This window comes from Protopterus annectens, chromosome 9.part0 (assembly GCF_019279795.1).
Source record: "Protopterus annectens isolate FY-2018-M chromosome 9.part0, PAN1.0, whole genome shotgun sequence".
In the NCBI taxonomy this organism is placed as follows: domain Eukaryota; kingdom Metazoa; phylum Chordata; order Ceratodontiformes; family Protopteridae; genus Protopterus; species Protopterus annectens.
In genome coordinates this window covers 522,084,172-522,096,538 of record NC_056743.1, presented here as the reverse complement: position 1 = coordinate 522,096,538, position 12,367 = coordinate 522,084,172, and the positions used below count along the sequence as shown (strand labels likewise).

General features: G+C 36.4%; 1 protein-coding gene across 2 annotated transcripts in view; it reads right to left on the bottom strand.

Annotated features, from left to right (window-relative positions):
* The window catches only part of SLC4A5 (solute carrier family 4 member 5), a 765,106-nt gene that overhangs the window by 135,193 nt on the left and 617,546 nt on the right, over positions 1-12,367 (bottom strand). For both annotated transcript variants that reach the window (XM_044083082.1, XM_044083081.1), the window contains exon 17: positions 2,792-2,953. In XM_044083082.1, the coding sequence (XP_043939017.1) occupies positions 2,792-2,953 (162 nt within the window). The remainder of the gene's footprint in view (positions 1-2,791; positions 2,954-12,367) is intronic.

Sequence of the window (12,367 nt, the reverse complement as noted above, 5' to 3'; positions counted from 1 at the left end):
CTTATTGAGATCATAGTATTTAATTCTGAACATCTATAATCTATAGTTTTTAAACATTATGAAACTCTTTTTATGTTCATAGGGCCATTCCAAAGATACTTCTTTGTAGAAGCAGCTTTCTTAGAGGCATTGTTAACCTAGACAATCTGGACATAAAGTATAAGAGTATGCCTGTCTTCTGGCCTTGGCATTTTCACAGTTTCTCTTTTTGAAACACCAGAAATGTGATAGCAGTCTGCAACATCAGACATTTTTAGAAACTGGAAAAAAAAACTAGGCATATGTCTGAGTTAATGCAGTGATGGCATCAATTCTACTACAGAAGCCAGATAATCTGCACCAGCCAAAAAAATCCACCCTGTAGAAAACTGTGGACAGACCAAATTCATGAAGGTGGGTGAGTTCATGTTGTGGGTTTCCACCTAAGTAGTTATAAAATAATGCTATCAGTGGACATTGCTTTAAACTAACAAAGCTTTTTTCTTGCTGATTTACAGAAGTGACTCATCCGACATGTACATACTTCCACCAAAAGTGGCAAAATGCTTGCTCCCAAGATGAGATGAATACAGACCATTTTTTTCTTATATGCGTATCCAACTAGGATTAAATTTAAGTGGCATGGACTATAGGTTGTGTTTGAAGAGCATGTAAAGCAAACATATTCAGGAAACCTTGGATATATTAGTACATAGTTTCTATCAGGTACCTCCTTCAAACAATGTAATGCATATAGGCAATTTTAAGTCTTCATTTCTCAGTATATGACAAACCTCTCAACTGCCCCTACTTATTTTCCATCCTGGTTTACCCCTGCACATGATGTCTCTATTTTTGCAGACATGTCCCTACTTTCAGGCTTGATTTCCCCTTCATACAATTTTCTGAATCCTCTACACGTGATTTGTGAATCTGTCCAGTACACAGAAAACTACTACATGACCAACTTGCTAATGGTACCAACGATTTAAAGAAAGAGGGCACAGATACATCTCTCTTTTATAGAAACAAAAATAAATGACCTTGTGTGGAAGAGTTTTGCAATATAGTTCATTAAAGTCTATAGATTTTACACTGTATCTTTAATAACGTGTTTATATTTTCCCATCTGTTTTGCCACTCTCTGTTTTTTAACTATGTTCCTGAGTAGCATTCCACATTCCTGCTGGAAGTGGAAAACGTTACGTGCTATTTGGTATTATATTTTATACTAATTAGATGTCTAGATTTTTGGCTGGATGTACTTAACTTTTCAAGGACCCTTTTACCGGTTTTCAATGTCTGCAGGTTGAAGGGTATGAAAACATGATACAGAATAGCTCCATAATTGTTAAAAATATCATGGTTACATTGTGTCAATATCTGACTTATTTGTCAGAAGCAGTTGTATATTTTGTATTTGTACTTAAAGTCCTTTATTGGTAAAAGAAAAAGACCTGCAAAAATGATATTTTACATCAATCCTGTTGCAAGCCATAACATGGCTGGTAATCACAATTAACAAATCTAATTCTATGGGTATCACATAGGAGATCAAGTACATTTTAAAATTCAAACCTTAATACCTATAAGCTTCACATGCGGATATAAACTGGCATGTTTCTATTTTGATATAAGGTAACTGCTGCATATGGCTGATACATTTTGGAACAGAAATATTATTCTTTGCCATTTCTAATGCTGTTCAAATGAAGATTACTAGCCTTTTTCACCCTGGCAAACTGTAGAAAGGTGCCCTGTGCAGCCCTGACTGAAAAGGCAGTCTAACACCATCTATAGAAAGAGGAGAGAGAGAGAAAGAGAGACAAAAACAACCGAAACAAACAGTCTCTGTGGTGTCTCTCAAAGTCTCACAAATCCAGTGTGTCAATATACTGGGTCTAAAAACAATTAATGAGGAAACTTGTGTGTGGAAGGTCCAAGATTCCCTAGAGCTCAGGCACCTACGAAAAAACATATTGTAAATATCCAAACTATTAACAGGTGGTAGAATTACTTTCTTTAAAAACTTTCCAAAGTATAACTCCACTAGTGGAAGTAGGGAAGCACAAGTTGGTTCTAGTTGAATCTTCTTTATTAAAAAAAATAATAATAATAGAGAGAAGCGCGCGCGCGCACACACACACACACACACACACACACACACATATACAAACACCCCCAGTGTGCATATTGTTGTGCCTTTGCCCTTAATAACTAAGTATTCAGATGAAATGACAGAATTCAAACACGTTCTCAACTTTAATTTCACCACTTTAACCACTATGTTGTAATTTCTTTATTAGCAATATAATAACATTGCAATACGTTGTGGTTTCCCACATATTACAGAAAGAAATGTGAGCTGGTGCAGATAAGCATCTTTGCAGCAATTCACCATTTTAAAGTGGTTACTGCATTGTTACAAACTTTCATAGAAAATGCTATTTTTATATGTTGGTAGCCCTTTCTTTGAGGTGACATGTTCACACATATGTTCGTATTTCCCTTATTAACTCTCGACACAAAGTTGATAAATGAGTGTGTGTGCATGTAAGCAAGTGTACTATTGAATAAGTCATTTGTAAACATCATGCCTGCACAACCTAGCCTGAATTGGTCATACCGTTATATAACTGAGCTTCCTGCTAACATTTGGTAGCATAACCATGTTTTTAATAAGGCATGACAGGCACTTCTTTCAAGCGCTAAGCAACTTTCAATTGGCATGCAACTAAAATCTAATTTAAATTTGAAAGAAGAAAACAAGGCAATTATCTCTGCGTGCTGTAGGCAGAAAGGAAATGCTCACTTTCAGCTTGTGTTCCTTCCTGTTGACAATGACCGCTGTGATCTGCTGATCCATGAAAATCAAGATGGTAACAAGAAGTGCAGGAAGTGCACTGGCTAGGTAAATCCACCACGGGTTCTTACCGAAGGGAAATATGAACCAGCCTCTGTCGGAACGTGTCGGCTAAAAGTCAGACAAACAATCAAAGAAAACTTATTTCTGAGATACTTTAACGTGAAGAAACATTATTTAAAATGAATTACTTCAAAGGTTTATGTATATTGTTGTCTTTATAAACTGTGCACAGACCTTTAACCACCAGTGAGCTTACATGCTTTTATTTCCCATTTACAAGCACATCTACTTAAATTCTAATTGTTCTACACTTATTACAGTTTCTGTTTTCAAACATATACTGCCCGTTGTATTTTCTGAAATAAAACAAGATGCATACTTTTTATGCTTATAATACTTTTACAAAGAAGGAAGATGAACCAAATGGCAGAAAAAATGGAATGCAGACAATTCATTAATATTCCTGCTCCACAATGCAGTTAGGAAAGATTTTCTAAATCATTCTTACTCTGAGTATGGGAATTTAATGTGTGAATCAAAATAAGTCCATCTAGGCTGTGTATAGTTAGTGCAGTGATATTAAACGTATGATTCTAAAATGCAAGTGTCTCAAGGGTGAAGGGATACATGAAAAAAAGCATGGTATCCCAGGTTTTAAGTAAAAATGGAGTTCTATACCTTATAGTAATATAGAGGGTCATGGAAATCATATTCTTATGCTACTAATATTATAAGAAATGCAATAATAGTTGTAGTCTGTTTGGAAAGTATGCAAGAGAAGCAAAACCTGTTTTTCATACTTTTCAAGAGCACCCTAATTCATAGACCTTCACTTTACTGACTACAAGCACTGCTTTGTGCTCCTGGGCAGCAAAGATCATACTGCTTTATATGAATGTGGCAGCCTGTGGCATGCTCTATAGGGTTACCACCTGTCCCACTTTGTGAGGGACAGTCCCTCTTTGGGCAGCTGTGTCCTGCAAAAAAAAATAATAAAAATGGCAAATGTCCTGAGATTTTAGGGCAAAATTATTTCCTATATTTTATGTAATAGTTGCATAAAATAGTTATTCTGTATCTGAAACACCTAAATGTTATAAGAAACAGAATAAGCAACTAAAATGCTACAAGAATAAGCTTTTATTTAGGCAAAAAAGTGAAGTTCTGGCCTTTGTACTGGCCATGGGTATGTTTTGGCCTGTAAAATCTGATGTTTGTACCAAAAATGCCCCACTTTGGGCATCTGAAAAGGTGGCAGCCCTAATGGTCTATGTAAATATGCTTTCCAGTGTAGTGCCATGGTAAGAGACTTGCAGTGCATAGAATTCACAGGTGCCCTTACTTTGAGAATGTATGCATGCATGTGTGTCACTTGGTTTGTGGGTATTGGGAGGATATATGAGTGGTTGTATAAGTATCAGTATATGAAATTGTGTGTGTGCGTTTGTACCTACTGACCATTGCAATCTGTGTACTTTCATCGACTGAGTTGTAGAGCCAATGAGAGAAGAGCTAATCAAACTCAGTTGTGCTATTGGTCTGTTTTTCTAGCTGCACTGGACTATTGGTTTATTCAGCACAGTGCAGGTAAAAGCCCTAAAAGCTGGCATAGTAAAACATTCACACACAGGACTGTAACAATTGTAGCAAGGAGGTTGTAGAAAGCTGTTTGCTAACAAAAGTTTAAATTAAGTAGACTTATTTTTTGGTGCTCATCTTGTTGTTGTGGGGGCACGTGTGTTTATATTCTTCTTAGCAGTTAGAGAGCACCAGTATGCTGTTGTTGCAATTGCTCAGTGGAGTAATTTATAGTCTTGCAAATTAAGATATTGCCATTGTTGAACTGTTCATATAGCATTGATAAGAACAAGTTGTTTTCTGCGAATAGTACGGAAAAATGGCAGCAGCAACTGGCAGTGCTATTAGGACTTATAACAGCTCTTTCTACCTTGGTATACCTTCCAGGGGAGTAATAAAAGTAAGTGTGTATGTGAGAGAGAGAGCAGACAATTAAGCCCAGAAGAATTAATAGTAAACAAGAACAAGATTTTAAGTTAGTAAAGCTCTTCTACTTTATTTCATTTTTAAGCCTCGTATGGACAAGGTATTTTATAATCAATGCATTTTCTTTATAGAACAATAATTCTTTAATATATCTACTACTTCTAACATGGGTGCCACAGTGATATAACAGTTAGTGTTGTTGCCTCACAGTTCTCTGGTTCTATTCTTGGCTGGGGTGCCTTCTGTGCAGAGTCTGTATGTCCTCCCTGTTCTCGTGTGGGCTTCTTCCATGTGCTCCAATTTCTTCCCACATTACAAAGACATGTCTGGAATATTTCTCCCTGGGTTCCTGCTGAAAATGTGCTCTGTCCCAGTCAGACTTTCCCAGTAAACAGTTGTTAAATAAATTTTAGGTTGCTCAAAACCTCTGTTTCTGACATCCTTATGGGTACCAGAATGCCATTCTGCAAAATGTACAGCAGTAGTACTTTCAAAGCATTTTATTTCTGATGTTCCTGCTCTGCTTTTCTGCTCTCACCTTAAACTTCCTTTCATTTCACCTGTATAATATTGGTTACAGGTATATGTCATGGCATAAACCACCTCTAAGTATTACAAGTAAAGTAACCCTGGTGGAAAAAGTAGAACCATTAATCTTATCAAGAGCTCTACAAATGAATGACTAGATTGTACAGGGCCCACAAAGGTACTTACAAGGCAAAGTACAATGGGGTCCAATAATATGGCTATTGTCCATCATATCTTTTACTGCTCTTCTCTCATTTAAGTAAGACCAGAGGAGACTTGCCAATCACTCTGCAAAGAATTACCCATCCCATAATCAGACATCACATCATTATACTGATATTACCTATTTAACATTTTAAAAATATTTTGTGCTTCTATCAAATAATATTCACAAACACACTGCATGCCCTTCTTGCACACAGGGTAAGAATTTGAACAAATGGGATGAATGGGAACCTAAGCCATGTAAAAAAAAAAAAAAAACACTGGTTGCTATTGGCTTCCTATAATGTTTAATCCATTTTTTCTCTGTCATCACTTCTGTTATTATACTGTTCAAATGACTGGCTTCTGGAGTCTGAACTTCGTACTTGAAACTGAGACCACGTCTAATTTGTTTTTTAAGGACTGTAAAGAACTTCTCCAACTCATGAATAAACAAATACAAATCATTAATATGACTATAATTATTGAACATGTACTTCTGAAAAAAAAGCATTACTATGTAAATATTAATTTTCAAAATAATTCACAAAATGATTGATGTAAATGAGAACAAAGGGGTACCCCATTACAGTTTCTTTAATTTGTTGGTCCTATGGTTCAAATATAAATAAACAGTTATTTCTGTAAGAATATCTGCAAAGCATTAATTCCATAATCAGTCTGAATATTGGTACTATTACTAAATATATCATCTAGTGGTCATTACATATTTGTTTCCCATCTGACACCTATATTCTTTTGTTAAAAATGCCCCGAGTTTTTAATGTAGCAATACAAAGGTTGACACTAATTTCAATAAATAATTATGTTTTCAAACTTTCCCAGTATAACTACTGCACCCCAAAATCATTAGCCTTCTAGGTGAGTTATGCAAATACGTACACACTTTTAACAGGTAATACCACATTATCACTACTAGCAACTTACCCAAGACATCCTGTTCAGTGAAGCCTTGCATTAGACCTTTAAACAAGGTTATCACCCATTTCTTTCAGAGACATATTGTGTTGTGTCCTACTGACAATACTAAACATAGACATGTTACTTTAATGTTCTTTGCACATATTTAAATATTATTTAACATTAGGTCTAACAACACCCTTGCCTTTATATGAAGGCTTGATATCAGTTTAAAAGTTAATCCATGTTACTGCTCACCAAGGCTAACATTCACATCTTCATTTTTTGCGTAAACATTAAAATGATTCTCAGTCTCAAAATGTAACAAATTAGAATAAAAATTACATCACTGTAAATCAATGGAGGAATACAATTTATTATTTTTTTCCTAAAATGCAACTTGTGTCTAACAGAAGACAGCTGAATTTTTTTTGTGGGGGAGTTAATCAGAGTCTCTTTAATTGATGGCAGGTGTGTATCCAAGAAGACTGAATGCTGCAATTAAATCAAAAGGTGCTTCAACAAAGTATTAGTTTAAGGGTGGCCACACACAACAAAGTATTAGTTTAAAGGTGTGCACACTTATGCAACCAGCTTAACGTACATTTTTTTTTTCCCATAATAAATTTGTTTGTTTTTCAATTGAATTGTACAGGTTATAGGTCAGGTCACATTAAAGGTGGGAACATTTTTTAAATGATTTATTGTGGTCTCATTTTTTATATCACAAAAACCTGGCATTTTAACAGGGATGTGTAAGATTTTTATAGCCACTGTAACTCTAAAATACATGTATTGCAAGGGAGAAGGGTTACCTGAAAAAAGCATGGCAGCCCACGTCTGAAGTAAATACGCAGTCCTATATAATACAGTAATGTAGAGGAATACCGTGCTATATAATACAGTAATGTAGAGGAATACCGTGCTATATAATACAGTAATGTAGAGGAATACCGTGCTATATAATACAGTAATGTAGAGGAATACCGTGCTATATAATACAGTAATGTAGAGGAATACCGTGCTATATAATACAGTAATGTAGAGGAATACCGTGCTATATAATACAGTAATGTAGAGGAATACCGTGCTATATAATACAGTAATGTAGAGGAATACCGTGCTATATAATACAGTAATGTAGAGGAATACCGTGCTATATAATACAGTAATGTAGAGGAATACCGTGCTATATAATACAGTAATGTAGAGGAATACCGTGCTATATAATACAGTAATGTAGAGGAATACCGTGCTATATAATACAGTAATGTAGAGGAATACCGTGCTATATAATACAGTAATGTAGAGGAATACCGTGCTATATAATACAGTAATGTAGAGGAATACCGTGCTATATAATACAGTAATGTAGAGGAATACCGTGCTATATAATACAGTAATGTAGAGGAATACCGTGCTATATAATACAGTAATGTAGAGGAATACCGTGCTATATAATACAGTAATGTAGAGGAATACCGTGCTATATAATACAGTAATGTAGAGGAATACCGTGCTATATAATACAGTAATGTAGAGGAATACCGTGCTATATAATACAGTAATGTAGAGGAATACCGTGCTATATAATACAGTAATGTAGAGGAATACCGTGCTATATAATACAGTAATGTAGAGGAATACCGTGCTATATAATACAGTAATGTAGAGGAATACCGTGCTATATAATACAGTAATGTAGAGGAATACCTGTGTAGATCCATGAAAATATGCATGCAAACAGGCTGCAGAAAACAAGATTACAGCCAGCAAACCAAACTGGTTGGTGATCACATAGACAATGTTCTTAACCGTTAAGAAAGAGACTATTCTCCTATTGTGTGGGTCACTAGAAGAGAACCGCTATATTGTTGTAATTAGACTAGCACAGCATATTACAGGAAAAAAAAAAGAAATAATCCAGATGGGAATTATCTGTTGGAACACTGTTAAGGTAATTCCAATTCAGGCTGGGAGCATTCTTGCAAAGAGGCTTACAGACTAACATGTCTTGTCTTGAGGAAAGAAGGGAGTTCTACAGAAGGCAGGATCTAGAGGTTTCAGTAGAAGACGATTTTTCTCTTCTGCAGCTGTACACCTATCCCAGGAATGCAGATGAAGTACACTAAAAAGCATTCTGTTACCTTTGGCTGCAAATGCTATGCTTGAAATTTTATTTTTTTTTGGTCTGAGATAGCACACTGATATTGCAGGCTTCCTGTTGTATCTGCAGTTTCCATCACGCTCTTTTCTCATTTATGTTGTTGTTGTTGTTTGTCTTTCGGCTTTTCCCGGTTAGGGGTTGCCACAGTGGAACTCCGGTCTGCTAATGATTGGCAGTTGTTTTTTCTTATGGTGTCGAGTTGCCAGCCCAACCTTCAACGAAGGCATGCCCATTCAACGCATGTCTTTTGAATGCCCACTCGACCGCGGGGAGGACATGCAGACTCCACACAGAAGGCACTCCCAACCCAAGCCGAGAAATGAACGGGAGAACCTCTTGCTATGAGGCAACAACGCAACCGCTGCACCACCGCGGAATCTAATAAACAAAATATAAGGAATAGTACTGAGCACTCTGTGTCCTACATATCTGCTGTTCCTGTAGGATATAAGGAATAGTACTGAGTGCTCTGTGTCCTACATATCTACTGTCCCTGTAGGATATAAGGAATAGTACCGAGTGCTCTGTGCCCTACATATCTATGGTTCCTATAGGATATAAGGAATAGTACTGAGTGCTCTCTGTCCTACATATCCGCTGTTCCTGTAGGATATAAGGAATAGTACCAAGTTTTCTCTGTCCTACATATCTGCGGTTCCTGTAGGATATAATGAATAGTACCAAGTGCTCTCTGTCCTACATATCTGCTGTTCCTGTAGGATATAAGGAATAGTACTGAGTAATCTCTGTTCTACATATCGGCTTTTCCTGTAGGATATAAGGAATAGTACTGAGTGCTCTGTGTCCTACATATCTACTGTCCCTGTAGGATATAAGGAATAGTACCGAGTGCTCTGTGCCCTACATATCTATGGTTCCTATAGGATATAAGGAATAGTACTGAGTGCTCTGTGTCCTACATATCTGCTGTTCTTGTAGGATATAAGGAATAGTGCTGAGTGCTCTGTGTCCTACATATCTGCTTTTCCTGTAGGATACATGTGTGTTTGGCGATATCCAGTCACTTCATCAGGATAGTGCCTTAATTCTGAGTACTTGTGTTTCCTTAAACACATCCCCTATCTGTTGATCAGTACGTCTCGGTTTCCACTTCCTTCAAAAAGAGCATATGTGTTCTTTCAGGAGCCAAAAAGCAACACGGACCCCAAGCTGCTCTCTGTTGACATCCAAAACATGACGAGGAAACCGTGAAAGTTAAAAGAGATGTTGATTTATTATTAAGCGTTCAATTTTAAAATCCACTTTTCGTCGAGTACACCTTACTCAACTTCATCAGATAAAATCGTGTAAACAGCCATTTCCAAATGAAAGCCCTTTCTCGGCCCTTCAGTCATTTAGGCTCCTTACTAAATCACATGGACATACTAGTAACATTGTTATTGCCTAGATGTTTTTACAACCATGTAGTTGTGTCAAAGTTGAAAATAACTTGGCACTTTGATGTTTAAATTTAAGTTACAACTGTTACCCAACAATTTAAAACTAAGTTTATTACTGGGTGAAAACATGTTTGAGATTACTATTTATTTTTAGTGAGATGTTTAATTCAAGAAACGACAACAGCTGTTTGACATTATAGGCAGCGAAGAACTTATGTTGCAGTATGTATATATGTACTATTTAGTGCGGTTTATAATTGTGTTTGGAGTTTTAAATTGTTGGGTAACAGTTGTAACTTAAATTTAAACATCAAAGTGCCAAGTTATTTTCAACTTTGACACAACTACATGGTTGTAAAAACATCTAGCCAATAACAATGTTACTATTATGTCCATGTGATTTAGTAAGGAGCCTATATAAAGGGCTTTCATTTGGAAATGGCTGTTTACACGATTTTATCTGATGAAGTTGATTAAGGAGTACTCGACGAAAAGTGGATTTTAAAATTGAACGCTTAATAATAAATCAACATCTCTTTTAACTTTCACAGTTTCCTCATCGTGTTTTGGACATCAACAGAGAGCAGCTTGTGGTCCGTGTTGTTTTTTGATCTAGTGGTTTATTCCTTTTACAAGTTTGTTCTTTCAGGAACCCCCCTCAGTGAACGCACTGAAATGAACTCCCCTTATACTAAGAACTCCTCCTCACTACTTTTTTAAACTCTTCTTCTCTTCCTTCATGAAAAGTGAGGACAATATTCATTTAACAGTTATATCTTTTCATTGTCTTTTCACATCCAGATCATATTCATCTGATGTAGCTTCACTATCTCAACTTTCATCTTTCTTTGTTGTCTTATGTATTTATAAAGGCTCCCTACTGAAATGTCAGCACTTGAAATGCCAAGTGCCAGCAAACCAAAAAAAAAAAAAAAGATAAAAAAAACAGGAGAAGAGGGACTCTCAAAAATTGCTCTATTACTTTAAACTTTTTTTTTTGGGGGGGGGGGGGCTTACTCCCTGAACTTATATATACCATCTCCAAGATCACCATACCTTGTTGAAAAGAAACAATTCTGAGAAATCTCTCGGCCCTTCAGTCATTTCGAGACTCGCTCTAGCAGGTTACTACATTTCAAATGGTTACCATGTAGAGGTTTTCTTACTTGTATTGATCAGAGGTTTCTGCTTTTTTTGCTGTAGGTCTTTGTGCTTCAGATTGACATAATTGCCAGTTTTCCTCCTGTATCTCCTTACACTTACATGCTTACTAACACACAAGGCTTTTTTACTCACTTTGGCTGCCATCTCAGTGTTCATATGTTTTATATTGCATACTAGTTTCACACATAGAATCCAAATAATATGCATACAAATGGCAGACTGTCTAACCATGTGTGTGACACTTTCCTATATATTTAATCTGCAAACACAAATGCTCTACCATTGTAAATTTCACAGCTCTTATTTGAAGATTAATAGGCCTGCCCACTGCTACAGCTGATCAACCCCTACAGAACATTGACTGGTCTTTTATCAAATACAGTCCCGATATTATTAACTCTGTCTTTCCTCTTTTCAACAAAACACTGTTAGACACCCTCAGCTGACATGCTGCATCAAGGGAAGTCAGAATCAATCGCAGACCTGTGCTCTGGATTACTAAGTCAGACAGGATAACCACAACTGAGTGAGACAAGGCCTGGAGACTTAAACAATCAAGTAATAAGCAATGTAAAGAAAAGTATAAACATTTTAGGAACAAATATCAGTTGATTATTAGATAAGCAAAAAAGGAGTACTATGCTGCACTTCAAATGTAAAACTATAACAATCCATCCTTTCTTTGGAAAGACATCAGCAGTCTTCTTGGCAAGAACAGTTCATCCACTATCTGCTTCTACCCCTCTTATATGTGTTCCTCACTATTTTAGCTCAGTGACCAATCTCTCTACAAACTTACCTATCATGCTTCTGTTAAATATTACTGCATCCTTACTCTTTTTATTTTATCACATTACAAATTATCACACATCACTTAATCTTACAAACATTTCTTCCACTACCTCCTTCACCTCTAACCATTCAAATCACCCCACTTCACCCATAATCGCTTCCACTATATAAAATGACTCACCCAAGCTTTATTTCAAATTTAAATAACTATGGACAGCGCAGTGGTGCAGTGGTAGCACTGTTGCCTTACAGCAAGAGGTTCTCCAGTTCGATTTTCGGCTGGAATGCCTTCTGTGCAGAGTCTGCATGTCCTCCAAGCATTCATATGGGTTTCCTTCCATG